The 17,348-nt window shown below is 34.1% G+C and overlaps 1 protein-coding gene across 1 annotated transcript in view; it reads left to right on the top strand.

Moving 5' to 3' along the window:
• LOC120637105 (integrin beta pat-3-like) overlaps window positions 1–17,348 on the top strand; it is a 71,771-nt gene that overhangs the window by 24,477 nt on the left and 29,946 nt on the right. The window contains exons 2-6 of the mRNA XM_039908754.1: window positions 6,468–6,653; window positions 7,718–8,022; window positions 11,846–11,924; window positions 12,879–13,263; window positions 15,383–15,595. Coding sequence (XP_039764688.1) covers window positions 6,468–6,653; window positions 7,718–8,022; window positions 11,846–11,924; window positions 12,879–13,263; window positions 15,383–15,591 — 1,164 coding nt within the window. The 3' untranslated portion in view covers window positions 15,592–15,595. The remainder of the gene's footprint in view (window positions 1–6,467; window positions 6,654–7,717; window positions 8,023–11,845; window positions 11,925–12,878; window positions 13,264–15,382; window positions 15,596–17,348) is intronic.

Genomic DNA, 17,348 nt, shown 5'->3' with positions numbered 1-17,348 from the left:
AAGAATAAAATTTCAGTTCCGACACTCCAATCTGGATCGTCAGTTTCTCAATTTAAACTGAGATGTTAGTAAAATACCTGATTAATATATAATTCGTTAAAATAATCGTATTGTCTAGCACCTTGTCGCTAGCTATTTTACACATGTTACATTCTCTGAGTCAACGGTGTTAAATTACCATTAAATGCAACAGATGCTATCATTATGCGGGTGATATCATTATTTTAGGAAAACAATAGTATTTTCTTGCTCTTTTGTTTCATAGTAATGTTAACTTTTGCTCTCGGCTTCGCATGCGTTATTGTAAATTTGAGGCAATAATTTCAGGTTGTCTTTTTCTTTATGTAATTTAGCACCCCACGTTGAAAGTAGGCCAAATTATTATTTGTATGAGACATATCGGTTATGGTTAGATTAATGAAAATAATAATGTATATAAATTATGACGTTAAATATAATAATTAGTAAAAACAACAGCACGAGGATGAAGTTCTGAATAGTAGAGAACTGATAGTATAACAGGTCTGAATTATAGTACCCTCCAAAAAAATTTAGTTTTAAACAATATATGTACTTTAATGTACAGAATTCGATCCGTTACAGTTGTATTATAGATGTAGATAGATTTGAAAATAAATGCATTTCAAAGAAACGTGATATTTATAAACAAAACAGAACTGTACGAACTGAACAATGGGATTTACTTACACTCGTTTACTCATTCCAACGATGATGTGGGCGACACAATGAAAATATTGTTTATGGAAATATAAAAAAAGAGTATCTGTCACACTTGACCTTTTCAGCCGAAAGCGTAAACGAATAATCAAAAATTGCGGTTCAAAAACAAAACGACGGGGTGTTATAAATTTTGACGTGTCTGTTAGTGTTTCTCTGTGGAATCGTATATCCGGAACTGATGAACCGATTTCTATTATTGTGTGTTAAAGTAGAATTAGTCGGGAGTGTTCCTAGTCACCACAAAATAGCGATTTACATTCCTTACACAACTCCCTGAATATGGGTTTCAAATAAAAGGGCTTGACTAGTAGAATAATGTACACTATATTAAAATTCGGGGATTTTTAAATATTTCTTTACATAATTTTAAATTATTATGTTATTAGAAATTATAGAGGTAGTTTTGTGCCCTTTCCAAATAAATTACCATGTGTATTAACATTTATATCATTTGGTCATTCATGTATCATTTCAATGTGATCTGCAGAATTACTGACTTTTTTAAATCAATTTTAATTTTTGTAGTAACACTCACAGATTTATCTTAAATGGTTTTTCTTACAAAGCTTATTAACTTCAATTAATTGTACAAGAGTACACGAGTGCTTAAATTAATTAAGTTTTATAAGTAAGGTCGATAATGAGGGAATGCCACTCACTATATATGACTGACTAGACGAGACTGTCGTAATTTAACAGGCCGTCGTTTTGAGCTTAATCCGAATTGTTGACCTCTATTTTGCTCTACATGAGCGTTATTTACATTTATACAATATGCACAGAATTCAATTTTCTAAATTCTGTGACGATATCATAGATCTTATATCTTATTTAACTTCCACGTTTGTGTGGACTTACCGCATAAACTATAAGAAAGCTTCGGTATGAGTAAAAATTTCCTCTAAATTGGTATATTTGCTTCCATCAAGGGTTGTCTGATGGAGATCGCGTAAAGCGATAAAGCCGCCTTTGCGCATTTTATAATATATATATTTTTTATTTTGTTTTCTCTGTATAATGTGCAACAAAGACTTCATCTGTCTATGGACTTACCGCATAAACTATAAGAAAGCTTCGGTATGAGTAAAAATTTCCTCTAAATTGGTATATTTGCTTCCATCAAGGGTTGTCTGATGGAGATCGCGTAAAGCAATAAAGCCGCCTTTGCGCATTTTATAATATATATATATTTTTTATTTTGTTTTCTCTGTATAATGTGCAACAAAGACTTCATCTATCTATGTTTTTATTACACAATCAATACAAGTTAGCACTGGACTGCAGTCTCACCTGGAGGTAAGAGATGTTCAGTCTAAGATGGTAGCGGGCTTAGCTGTTAGGGGTATAGCGTTTATATTAAACCCCCTAATCGGTTTCTATGCAGCATCTGACGCGGCACGTCAGTGTCGGTATTTTAGAGTAAAGTTAGTAAAGTTTTTATTTACATAAGATACCAGCGTACCAGGAGTACTGAACTGAATAGGAGGTGTTGCAATAGTGTACCCTACACAATAATGAGTGTAATGTGCACCACCCACGTCAAACAGGCTTACTCTGAAGGCTTAACTAAGCTTGGGTGTAATTTTACCGCCCACGTAACTATGGCCGGGTTTATGGACTCTGTTTATGAACCTGCTAGAAAATGTTTTACAAGAAGTTTTGATGTACCAACTATCACTAGTCTTTAAATTCCTGTCTCGGAATTAATGAAGTTTGATTTGAATACCGCATTTGGTTTCTGTTTTCGGTCAAGTGTTGAAAATAACTTTTCTAATATTTTAATATTATACGTCGTATAATTAGCGTTTTTTTAAAATGCTCTAACAAAATAGCAGAAGGATCTAGTATAAATTTAAATATAATTATATTGTTTCAAAGAATTATAGACTGTTAAGAGTCACAGGAGCGTCATAATCACACGCTAAAGGCATTGAATAATTATGCTCGCGTAGCTAACAAACTTTAACGTATTCTGAATCGTATAAAAACTTTCACTAAATACATTTTTTAACAACTTGTGTTTGTTTTATTAAATAGTAAACTTATATAACTTTTAGTAATTATTAACTAAGGACAGGGTTGTAAGTGAACAAGTTGTTTTTTTTATTAGCATTGAAGAACCAAAACAACAACTTATATCTTGATATAATTTATTTTTTATGTAATTCATTAAAAGTGCACAAATTTTTAGAGAAAGCGAAAGCTCTAAGCTTGTTTCATCCAAGCTGATTTGGAAGAAAGTAACGTAAATAGAAGTTGTGTTTACATCTTTTGATGATATACAAATCATTCAAACCACACCATAATGTGGTTTGTAAATTGTATGGAATGTATGCATCCCAACTTACATTGAATTCTAATTCATTCTAATATTAAACCTTCAAGTGCATATCAGAGGCGCCGTAAATTAGTTTCTTCCGTCCTTATCTAGTCCATACAGATTAAACGAGACCGCGTTATGAGTGTAACGATTAAATCAGAATAAGGCGTGTATAGTGGAGGCTGAGGGAATAATCATCGACATCTCGGCTATTATTGCTACTCCCACTCCCACCCCAGCGAGGGTTTATTGCCCTTTCAACTTGCTTTTTAATGAACGCGACGCTTTACAAGTTATCATATAACTTTCTTTTTTATTGTTTGTATAGTAGAAAGCATGTCTAAACAAAACTAAAAATTGAGTTAATCGGAGTTTCCTCATGAAATTTGATATCACTTTATTGACATAAATAAGTATTATCAAAATTCATTTTGGTTTAATCTCCCGATCTTAAGTGTCTGTATGTGTTTGTGTTGTCTTTGGTTACCAAAAACAAGTCACATTCAGGAGCCGTGTGATGATTCTTAAACGAGTTTTTTTTTTACTTTACGCGATATCAATGTTTTTCTACTTATTTGTTAGTTATGGGATCCCTCCGCAATGGTTCCTTATTGGCTGACATGATTCTACCTTTATCAAAAGCTCGCTATGAACTAGTCAATAACAACAATTGATATAAACGCAAATTTCACAATCAAGTTATCAACCCACTGATTTTATATGCTATTGAAAGCTTTACTGCGCACCAAGTAAACTTTTTGACGAAAATTTTGCCAACTCTTTATATGGAATGCCAATTTTCACGTCGCAAATTGTAATTATCTATGACCTTGGAATCTTGACTGCGACCAAACGCTATATTGTAACTTGTAACAAAAATATTGATACAGTACAGGAACCTATATTTACGTCACAAATTGTGATTAGTGACCCTTATTCTTTAGGCTGCGTTGAAATCAAAATTTTTAGTACCTTGTTTTACAAGAACTACCCGCATTTACGTTACATATTACCTTAGTAATTAGGGTCCCTGATTTTCTATATATACGTTAATATCTTAACTGTGAATAAAGAACATTTTACGCTGAGTTGTTTTATTAATTTTGACAACTACCATACGAGGATTGCTAATTCTTATGTACATCATAAACTGTGATTCAAAGATTATCCGCATCGCAAAGGCCTGGAATGTCTTCCCATCTTCCGTCTTCCTCTATACCTATAATCTGGGTACCTTCAAATCAAGAGTGAATAGGCATCTTCTAGGCAAGCGCGCTTCATCTTAGGCTGCATCATCACTTACCATCAGGTGTGATTCCAGTCAAGCACAATGAGAGACATTATGAGAGTATTATAGAGAAGCTAGAATGAATTAGGAATTTACCTCTACAAGTGGACATTTTACAGATCTAACCATTGAGCAATAATGAAGAGTTGTGCAACTAAATCCCATAACATCACGTTGCAGTTGTTCCTAACGATTCGCTTACTCAACTGAGCCGTCTGCAACAGTTCACTATACTTATTCAACTTATTGAAATCCTAACTATTAAATAAATAAATAAATATGTTGCAATATATTATTTTAAATAAAATAAGTTATTTTTTATTACAAATTATTTTTAGTTAATGGTTAAATGTAGTGCTTTTTATGTTTACTTTTGTTATTTCTTTTCCTTTTTTATTACTGTAACTTTTTTCTTGTTCTGTGATATGAAGAAAATGTAGAATAAATTATAAAATAAATTATAATTAATATATATTTTTTTTAATTTCTGCATGTCAATAATATGCATACATTTGTTTTATACCACTGTTAACTGTTAAACTGTCGCTAAGTGATGATAAGGTATTTAAGGGCTAACCAGTTATATTGAACCCTTATCGGTTTCTATGCAACATTGTTCCGGAACGCTAGCCCTAAAGTTAGCGTAGTCTGTGTTATGGGCACCAAGATGTCTGATGAATATTTTCATGAACAATAATACATAAATACCTATAATATGCATATAAACACCCAGACACCGAAAAACATTCGTGTTCCTCACACAAACATTCTCCAGGGAACTGGACCCAGAAAGCAGGGCCGCTGCCTTCTGCGCCAATCGGTTGTCAAGTAACAAAGGGAAAACTTGTACAACTTAATAACAATTGAGCTAGCATATTTCCTATTAAATGTTGAAAGTTCTATCTATATATCCATCCAATATAGGGCAGTCAAATTAAAATAAAATTCATCGCTGACACAATTCTAATAGAAGACACATTAATTTCAAACGCGTTTCTTATACATCTATTAAAGACCGGGTTCATTATTTTATCTCGCTTGAAATTCATTAGGGCGCTCATTAAGCCGCCGTAACGTATAAACAGTGACACGCTGACGGATTTATTATTTTATCTACTACGAGTAGGAAAGAAAACGGTTAGTTTTATATAGTTCGAAGGAGTATCAGAGCTTTTGGTGAGAGAGCTCGTCCGGGGAAGTACCTACCACCGCCATGCTTATTACCACCGCCAAACAGCATAGGTTCGAGTTGAAAACCGTGATTTCCTTTATAATACAAGCACATGAAGTTTACCGCGTGCGCAAATAGTATCTATACGTGCCAAGTTGTAGTAGGTAATTATACGCGGGCGAAGCCTCTAGTAGACCTGTGATATGATATTATTAAATTTACTTACCTAACATCAGTGTCAGCCATTGATCTACCAGTACCAATTAAGGTTTTTCTTGGTATAAATCTAGATTCCAGGCGCCATCCATATAAAGCTTACGAACAGTTCTGCCTTGCCTTATACGCTTAGCTTGAATGCCCTGCTAATTGGGTGGTTATAGTTTTATGACACTTAATTATAGAAATACAGAAGCTTCCATAGCTGACTTGATAAGCAGACTAATCATGAGAACCGACTTAGCCCTTAAACATTATTACGTCAGGGAAATGTTAAACATGATTATCGGCCCTGCATACAGAGTTACAGATTGTAAAACTGTAATTGCATTTCCTTTGTGGATACATTTAAGACTATCTCTCTCTCTCTGTTTTGGTGCGCAATTGTGAAATAGATAGAACCAATACATAATTTCGCACCAAAACCGGTGTATAACATTATTAGTGTTGAAGACGTCTGATTAGCAAAAAGAAATATTATGTGGATAAACCTAACTCTTCGATCAACTTAAAAATTCTCAGTTAAACTTCTCCATTCTTTATGGACGACTTGGTGTAGCCAAAAAGGGGTAGATTTTATTTACATTCAATCTAAATCGGATCCAACGAGGGGATCCTAAAAATTTAATAGCCATGTGTGTTTGTTCGACTCTCTGAAGTCATATGAAAACTCTTTTAATTCAAGTGTTATTATTTAATTTGTTTTTTTTTAATATTTTTTGTTCTTACAGGTACAACGATGTTCGAGAGATACACCCGACACTTGGTGTCAAGGCAACAGGGAAAAACTTCTTACGTCGACTAAGGTCGAAGAGCAAGGGATACTCTTGAGCCCCAAGTACATCCTTCAGACCCTTGAAGTAGGCAATCGTGCCAGTTTGAACTTCACCTTCCCGTCGAAAACTTCTGAGCAAAAGGTACGTATTTAAATAATTAAAACAACAAATAATAAATATGATATGGCTATATGATTTTATTTGAATTGAACAGACGTACACTTCAATTTATCATAGCGATTGACCCGACCAAGATTCAAGGTTTGCTTCCCAGAATTTCAACTTAAACTTGCGAAAATGTTTCCACCGCTGTAATTGGTATAGAAATAATGTAAAATCTAAATACACACAATACCGTAATTTAGTAATTTGTGACGCTCTGCTAAGTCACATATAATTACTAAATACATAATGTAGTCTTGATGACCCATTAAAAGTAATTCAACATAACAATAACATTATAATACACATTATTATAATTATGTTAAACTATTAAGATTTTAACTTACTATGCTTGCCCTGTCATTTTAACAATCCCATTAAAAAATGATAGACTTTCGGCAGTTCCACGCGACTGTCTGCGTACAATTTCTGATAAGTGAACGAAATATTTATCTGTCCGTTAGATGGCCTGATCTAATAGACAGATAAAAAATACTCGTATTTCGTCTGCTCGGCCGGTCAATTAATGCTAAAAAAAATGTTAATTATGTAACGTTTGGTAAGTACCTCATCTCTCTAAGGCTCAGAGTCACTCAGCATGCGATGTGGAGAGCGATGTCCAGAGTACCTATATCCGTGATCTAATCAGAAATGAGGAGATACATAGAACTACAGTTACCGACATAGCTCAAAGCTAAACTGAAATGACAATGGCCAATGCACATAGCCGAAGATCCGATAGACTTTGGGGTGTGAATGGAAATGGAATGGACGACCCTCAACTAGGTGTACAGAGGACTTCAAGCGAGTCGCTTGCTTAAGGTTTTGCTGCAAAAATGCGGCACAGGACCAAGGATTTTGGAACTCCCTACAAAAGACCAGCAGTGGACGACAATCGGTTCGTATCATGATGATAATCGTTAGAGCCCTCTAACCTGTTTAAACGTATGGGTCTATAAACTGCATACTATAATGTACTGTGTAACTGTATTAATACTTAAATGCTGATAATAATGTATCCTATATACGTGTTTTGGTCACAGGTGGAGTATGTCGTTAATTCGACCCAAAACTCCGACTTCCAAGTCACGAAGCAAACATATTGTCAAGGGGAGACCTGTACGACCACCATCGAAGCAGCGCCCGAGACGACCTTCTGCGGCGCTGATGGAAAAACTTACGAGTTCTTCAACGTAAAAGTGTCTGTGGGAGGAATTGAAGACAGTTCCGTGATAAAGTTCCATGTACCTTGCGCGTGTGGCTGCAGTGACGCTGTCGAAGCGCAGTCTCCAAGGTGCAATCGAAGAGGAAGCTTTTCGTGTGGCGTTTGCACGTGTCATGCTGGATGGTAAGAAAAACTTCTTGTGTTACAGAATCATTATCAATCAATCCATTTCATTTTGCCAAAATATGTTACATGCGACATGTTTCATAATAATTATATTTTATTAGCTGTTGCCCGCGACTTCGTCCGCGTTTGAGTAACAGTAACAGTAGGTAGTTCTAAAAAAAATTAAAGTATTCAGTATCGCTAAGCCTTAAATGATGGGTTTGCTGTTGTCCGCTGAGGAGTTCTGTGCTCTATCTCCAACCACACTCATCAGATCTACACAAAGTTTGGGCATAATTAAATATATATTATAACCTCTATAGCACAAAATAATTATTTAAATTGGTTATAATTTGTCGGAGTTATGGTGTAAAATCGTCAAACACTTTCATCCCCTCTCCCAAAGCAACCGAGCTTAATGTCGGGATAAAAAGTATCCTATATTTCTTCTAACACTTCCAAGAATATGTGTACAAAGTTTCATGAGGATCGGTTAAGTAGTTTTTGCGTGAAAGCGTAACAAACTTACATTGACATTTATAATATTAGTAGGGATAGGGATAGTGTCACTTATCCTGCCAAGATTGGCGTGCAAACATTTGTCATTAATATTTTTTACAATATTTAACATTATTTAACGAAATGAAAAAAAAGTTATATACAAAAATGATAAGAGGCCGCACATACCTACTTCCGAAACGAATCCAAACAAGTATCATACTATCGAGACATTCTTATGTAGATAAGCCTAGCTATTTACATCATGTTATTTAGATAATTGGTAAAGGAGATACTTAATGTGAATCAAACTTAGAGATAAAACTGGCAATAAATGTGTTTGTGCATTAAATAATATGCTGTAATAATGGGAAACTGGCTTTTTGCAATTCTTTACACTTAATATTTAATACGTATTTTATAAAATGCGTCAATTATACACATTTACAGTGGCAGGCACATTAAATTTTATTACTTCATGCACATAATTATAGTAATAATGATTAAACTTAATCCATATTTATCACTAATTCTCTGCTGTCAGTTTCTTGTAAATTAGCATTATACGTTTAATTTTCATATTTACATGTACAATATAGGTAATAATTATGCTAAAAAGGTAATATTTTCAAGATAAATCAATGGATTACGCACAACGTAATCTATTGATCCAATCCAATAGAAAGTGACAACTACTTCGTGATATTTATAAAGCGGTAGATCTAGGAACAACATCTCAGATAATAATAATAAATATACTACGACAATACACACATCACCATCTAGCCCCAAAGTATGCGTAGCTTGTGTTATGGGTTAGATAGCTGTTGAATATTTTTATGAATATAATACATATAAATACTTATAATATACAGATAAATACCCAGACACTGAAAAACAATCATGTTCATCACACAAACATTTTCCAGTAGTGGGAATCGAAACCCACGGCCTAGGACTCAAAAAGCAGGGTCGCTGCCCACTACGCCAGTCGGCCGTCTAGATGTCACATCTGTACTGTTATTTTTAAATATACTTTACTATTCGGCAAGCTGGATTTTTTTCAGAGGGCAATTTTTCGGGGTATAAGTCTGAAACTGAGTTTTTACAAAATGTCAATAAATCGCCTTTTCAATAGCACCCCAGATTTATATGCAAAATAAAATATGGATACATATAATGACATATAATGTTAACTAAAATATCAAAAACTGGCATTTACTTACTAAAAAATTCCATTACTGAGAAAGAAATGGTGGTAGTTGAATAATCTATATGATTGATAGAACCTACGCTGTGAGACATCATAGTTATGAGTTCTGTAACGTTACGGGTTTTTTTTACAAATCCCGTGGGGACCGTTTGTTTTCCTGGAATAAAAAAGCCAATTTTACTTCACATCCTTTCAATTATCAAGTAGATTGATTGATCCAAGGCCGTGGTTTCGATTACCACAACTGGAAAATGTTTGTGTGACGAACATTAATGGTTTTCAGTGTCTATATGTACGAGCATGTTATAAGTATTTCTGTGTATTTTATTAATAGATATATTCATCAGCTATCTTAGAATCCGTAACACAAGCTACCCTTACTTTGGGGCTAGATGGAGATGTGTTTATTGTCGAAGTATATTTATTTATTTTTTTAGTTAGGGCGTAAGGTAAAGACAATCAAACATAAAACGAACTGGCGCATTTATAATAATTTTAAGGACTTAAGGATGGTTAATGTCGTACCGCTAATTCTAGTGAACGTCGCGAATACCGTAGCATTAACTTATGCCAGTTTTAATCAGAGCTGCAAATGCTCTGAACAAAATGCATCTTTGTTAAAGTTCATCTGGTCGCTGCAAAGCTAATTATAGACTTGCGAGCCCCACTTTCTTTAGGCGTGGCGGCATTAAAAGTGCTTTACATTATACTTGACATCATTATTGCGCCGCTTCTAATTATAATTATGGGATGGGTACCAGGGGTAAATCTCTGCTGCGTCTTAAGACTGAGTATGAAAAACCTGCTAATTTTAACAGGGAATAATTCCCTACCACCGTGCTAAAGGTGGGACGGAGTCTTCTGATACAGAGTAGTTGAGAAGTCTGCAGCGATATATTGATACCAGTTTGATACTTACCGAAATCCTAACTAATATTAGAAATGCGAAAATCTTATCTGAATTCTATTAAAAATCATAATCATCATCAGCTCACTATGTACTAGCTATGTAGTGACATAGCGAGTAAAAGCTCGCGAATGTAAACCCGTAGTTTGCCACCTGGCCTAGTTCGAATTGGTTAAACTTCGCATGCCTTTGGGAAAAACTATCAGGCATGCTAGTTTCCTTTCGTTGTTTTCACCGTTAAAGTAAGCAGTATCTCAATTGCTTAAATTAAAAACGCACATAACTCCAAAAAGTTTAGGGTGCATGCTGGAATCGAACTCAATCCAACTCTTCGGGAAGCCGAAGCTCTTACCACTGAGCTTTCACCACTTACGGAGACCTATTAACTATGTTAAAATATAAGCTATTAAAATTACAAAGTAATCGAACCTATTCACATAACACTTAAAGAGTTTGGGTAAAGTGAAGCACCACCTTGCTTTAATTTTTATGACTCCATAGGTAATTAAGAAACATTTAAAGAGAGCACTTATAAAACCCATAAAGTTTCTCTCAATGCTCACAAATATTATGCAACGAAAACTAATGATGACAGCCCAACAAGTTAAAGTGGACGGTTTAATAAAATTATGCATTCCTAACCCGACATTTTATCAGATTTACGCGTCAATACCCCATTAATATTCGATTAACTGCTTACGTGAAACGAATATAAATCAGTGTTAAGTGTGCTAATCGTTTAACTGCTTTTTAGATACCTCTCTCTCTCCCTCTGTCTCAATATTGTACCTTAACAATCTAAATATAATAAAATTGAAGTGTGTGTTGCGATTTCGAAATAAATACCTTATTAAGCTCTTAACGACAAGAGTCAAACACGTGTTTTTAACTTTTTGTCTGTCTGTATATTTATCTAGGATAACTTTTGAACGAACCCATTTTATACTTATTTTGAAGTCATTAAAGTTTTTTCTAAAATATTATTATTAGTTTTAAATTACAAAAAAAACCATTCGACATTCAGATTTAACACATTAGTTACGAAAGCCTTACTTTGAATTTTACTGATTAATGTGTTACACTATTTCTGTCAAAGTTCTTATAACGTTCCTTTAGTTAACTATATCTTTTAACGTTATCTCTACCAATACATTTATTATTGTAAGTTTTTATTAATATAATACTTGTAGTATTTTCATATTAACAAGGATGTTATTTTTTAGGATAGGCACATTCTGCGAGCAACCGATCTGCGAGAAGAAAAGAGGTGACGTACCTTGCACAGACTCGGCCAGAAGTAATGTAAGTAGAACAAGTAGAAACATATATAGTCAGTCAATCAAGTCAAAAACGTGTAATACCTAGGTGGTAAAGTGATTAAGGAAGTTGTCTATAATATAAAATTATGCTGTATATTATTTATCTAAATGTAAGCTACAGTAACAAGATACGTGATTATGCGAAAAGTGCAAAGTTCCTTTGAAATAAATTGGCGCAGTTTGCAGCGATCCTGCTTTCTGAGTCCAAGGCTGTGGGTTCGATTCCCACAACTGGAAAATGTTTGTGTGATGAGCATGAATGTTTTTCAGTGTCTGGGTGTTTGTATTTATATTCTAAGTATTTATGTATATTATTCAAATAAATATTCATCAGTCATCTTAGTACTCATAACACAAGCTACGCTTACTTTGGGGCTAGATGCTGATGTGTGTATTGTAGTATATTTATAAAAAAAACATAATATTTTGTTTTATATATGCTCTGTAACATTAAAATCTCAACATGAGATATGGCTAAATTCTATGTCTATCACTGGATTGGTTGGATTTTAATGTTGTGAAAAATTTGATTTAGCTTTTATCATCATATTGATCATCATCAACCAACGATTGCCCACTACAATAATCATTAAGGGGCAAAGGTCGCCCTCATAATGAGAAGGGGGATTTAAATCTAATTTGAAATCCCCCTTCCCCCGTAAAGTTTTATATCATTACATAAGTAGGTATTATATGTAATGTAATGGCCCTAATTTTTTACCTGTCCTTTTTAAATTTGCTAAGATTCTGGTGACGATCTACATGGATAGAGAACAGAAAGTGAGGATTGAGAAGAATGATTGCAGAATTTATGGTGAAGTACTTGCGATAAAATATAAAACCACTAAAAGAGCAGAACATTTTGAACTCAGTTTATTTAACTTTAATAGGTATCTAATAACAAAACATCTTAATCATAAACATTCCCTTTATTCAGACGGAGTGCTCAGGGAATGGAGTATGCGGTCCTTGTGACCAGTGCGAATGCTTCACCGACAAAGAAGGCTCCAGATACTTCGACCAAGACAACTACTGTGCAGACATTTGTATGACAACCAACTACTGCGATCAGTGCCTTGCCAGCCCTCTGCCAGGCCAATGCCAGGATTGCCACTTCCCTCTATACAGGCTGCCATACAACCAAACCCTCATGACGTATAAAGATGATTTCAATAGAAAACTGTGGATCAAATGTAACAGCACGATTAACGATTGTAATATCGAATACGCAGCGATGAGGGATAATAATGGTGAAACCTACTACATGATTATGAGCTCCTGTGATCCGGTGGCTGGAGAACAAGTGGTTGGCGGTGTTAGTGGTGAGTATCTAAATATCTTTTCCTTTCTTTTTCGTTATAATTTACGCTTGGCTATGTGCTTCCAATCTATGTGCTTCTTGACTTCTTAGGCCTTATCTTAGCTATCTTTAACACCGATTTGAGCAATTATTAGAATAAAATCCTGTGCGTGCCTATTTATTTTGACCTAAATTATTTTGTCCCTCTACCTGATGGACAAAATTAAATTGGCCAAATATGTTACGGCACGCACCGGACTTTATTCTAATAATTGCTTAAATCGGCGTAAAAGATTCCTAAGATAAGGCCTAAGAAGTCGGGAAGCATACAGATTGGAAATCATATTGAATCTTTCGACATCCAATATCCATTATTACAATAAATAATAAAGGCTTTGGAATTGAACTTACTAGCAATCCATTTATAAGTGAAAGGCAGACTATAAAATATTAATCAAAAATGTTTACGGCTTTCATCGAAAAGTTCGCTATCGTAAAGTTGGTATTTCATTCAGTTCCTTCTCGGAAACTGCGCCAAAAATAGATGTCAACATTTGCGGAGACACTCGTGGTGAAATTTAAACTGTTAAAATAATACCTTTTTAAATAAATGAATACTGGATACTTTATGGTATCTTACTTACATCTTTTTATTATATATGGTTTTAGTCCTAAAAATTTTGCATGTTTATAGCCCCAAAAACAAATTTAAAAAGAACTTCATTTAATTGATTGAAGTATATTATCTGATGTGTTTAGGTGATTTTGCTTCTTTATCTAGTTCTTTTTTTGAATTTGGTTATAATCTGATGAAAATTCTTGAATGTGAAGGACGGAATTCCTTCACGGATGTCAGCAGATAATGCGCAGTCAATGTCAAACGGTCCTCAGTCAAAATGTCCACTCCTTGAATACATAATTCAACTTACCTATATTACTATTTAAATTCCTGGGTAAAAGGTAAATAACACCAAATAAAAATCATCATCACCATGTTCCATTTTTGTAAATATTTTCCCTACTTCCTTTATTACTTTTACTTAATTTAACTAGAGGTGTAGAAACTCTTGTACATATCTATCTACTGTATGAATAAATTATGCTTATGTCATAATCATTTGTAACATAACATAATATAAACATAACGAAAACAGTGAACATACAAAGAGCTACTTAGAAAAAAATTACTTTAACAGAACAAAAAATAGATAACATTTTGTCAATGATTATTTTTATAGGGGTGAAAGAGTAAAACTCATAACAATCGGTTAATTTGTTCAAGAGAAAGCGAGATAGATGCAACATAATGATGGAACACACATGGTGTATTTACGGAGTGCCAGGCAGTGAATAAAAGCAACTGTGTAAACTAGACTGTTTGATATTTTGGCATTACCACTGCATTGTGGTCGTTAAAACGCTTGCTTTGTGTGTCTTGATAATTTATGTTTGTAACATTAAGAACAATAAATATTAACTTCTTTTAACTTGGGTATCTATGTCTGGTAACTGCTTGTTTTTTATTTAAACTATTTATACATTTATCTTATTATTGTGATAATGTTAATGGGGTATTTGATTATGTCAAATAAGGTTTAACGAGTTTAATAATTATTTTTATTAAGGCATTGTGAGATGGTGACAACAAAAATAACACCCGGCTTAGTTTGTTGTGCGCTTCTTCTTAGACCGGGGCGCGTTTGGAACCCTTATTACGAATGTGGTTATCGCCATCATCTCACTACCGTGTAATTCTTATGTACGCATCAAAAGTGCCACCTATTGACTTTGACTTTGACATTTATATGTAGCGGTTTGGAACCCTAGCATAGTGGATTTGGCCATTAATAATTTTCGAATTTTCTTTGGTCTGGTCTGGTACAAGACTTCCACCTTGGCTATTTACCATCCTACCGACAATAAAGTGCTGTCAAACGATTTAACAGTCAGGAACGGAGTCGCATAAGAACCGATTAGGGGTTGGGTTTATTACAACTGCTGTTTCTCTAACAGCTTATCTAATTTACGTCTTAGACTACTTCATTGACTGCAATTGTAGTCAAGGGCCAACTCGTTGTGGAATAAACTAAAAAGAAAGATTAAAATGACAACCCTGTACATGTGGATATCTTTATCAACAGTGACGCTCCCAGTGGTTCTGGGCGTGATAGCAATGCTAGCAGTGGCAGCCGCAACCGCTGGTTACGTCATCTGGAAGAACCGGACGCCGCCAATGCCTCTAACAGACCCTATGTACCAGAACATCGACGCTGAAGACTGCACGGGAGAGAATCCGCTGTACAAACCACCTACGTCTTCCTTCAAGAACCCAACGTACGGGAAATGGTAGCTCGGTAAGTTGCTTTCCTTTAAGTTATCAGCCTGCCTACTACGGGGCTCGGATCTGCTCCAAGTATTCGAAGTGTAAATCTGCAGCTCACTACGCTGACCAAGTGCGTATTGGTAGACTTTAAACTTTGCAAGAGCTATGGAGAAATTACAGGTTTCATGACGATATTTTCCTTCACCGTTAAAGAATGTGATGTTTGTGGTTAAAGACGATTATTTTTCTCGAAAGAAATTACAATTTCACTCAATGAGAATATTTACAACTTATTTTATGTAGGTAATATTTAAAACTGCAAACAACGTACAAATCAATCAGAAATTATATAAAAAACTTGAGGGTAAAATTATAAATAAATACTTCATACTGTTATACATAGAAGACCGCACTCAGATTTTGTCTATTACAAAGGTTCTGATGTTTAATTTTATGTAACACACATAATTCCGAAAATTTAGACGTGCGAGGTGTGTAAAAATAAATGATGCATGCCGAACTTAGTCACCCTAAAAGTGAGGGTTAAGTCTTGCCCACACGGCTTTCACTTGTTCGTTCGTATCCTAATATTACTTTTAATAAATATCTTAGCACCGTTCCTTCATCTGTGAGGAAAAACTTTTTGACATGCTTAGCAAGCCAATCTTTCTTACCTGTTCACTTTGCACATGGTTCCGATAGTACAGAAATACATAAATTCATATGCAACGATGTGAACAAATGTTATATTTTTACAATTTGTCACAATTTATAGAGGATAATAAAAGTTAATAGAATCTAACTATAAAAACTTCCAGTTACTTGTTAAAATCATTTTTTCATACTAAAAGTACTACTCACCTGCAGCAGTTAAAACAAAGGGCTAGTAGATAGATAGATAGCTAGTATCGCTGAATGCTAAATAAAATTTGATAACAAATTTCATTAGGTCAATAAATAGTCGCTTCTAAATTTAGAATTCATGATGCAAATAGTTGATCTCATACTAATACTATTTTATACGTACGTACTTATAGAAGTAGGTCAAATACAAATAAGCAAATTGAAGACTAAAGAAGATGACTAACGAACAGAATATAGTAAGGAAAAGGTTATCTACCTTAAGGTTTTATTGGTTTTTCCCGTTTTGCCATTTCACACCTCAATAACTCTAACAAATCAAATGACTCAAGACAATACTTCGACTAAGAATTATTTGTCACATGTACCGCGTGTTATATATTTGATATTGAAAAGTAGCTTAGTTAAAGCAATGCATTTTATAATTATTTAACAGTAACTAATGTTCCATTTTTAAAACACGTAATCTGTGTGTTATAAAAGTAGTAAATTTCAAGAGATAATAAGTTTAACTTACATTTTATTGTATAATAGTAGACGTTTAGATGTGACTCTTAACACGTTTAGATAACAATACAAATTTAAGTTTTATTAGGAACAAGGACATTACTTTATTTTTAATGATGGCAAATGTTTGTCATACTTATAATATTTATATTTTTATAAATAAAGATAAAGTCATATTATCTAGTCCATAGGACTTCGATTTCTTGAATAAAACCATTTTAGAAACAGTTTGTGATAGCCATAGTGTTTGTTTCCTCATTGCTGTGATCCAGTCAGATCCAGAAAATACAAACACCAAAGTCTAGTCTAAGAATGCAATATCCTTCTCCGTCTGTCGAGATTAACAAAATTGTACATCACAGCACCACGAATGTTGTCAATTACGTACCCATTGCACAATTGTTAAGTATACAAAT

This window comes from Pararge aegeria, chromosome 3, assembly GCF_905163445.1.
Source record: "Pararge aegeria chromosome 3, ilParAegt1.1, whole genome shotgun sequence".
NCBI classification, from domain to species: domain Eukaryota; kingdom Metazoa; phylum Arthropoda; class Insecta; order Lepidoptera; family Nymphalidae; genus Pararge; species Pararge aegeria.
This window is presented reverse-complemented; position numbering and strand designations above follow the sequence as displayed.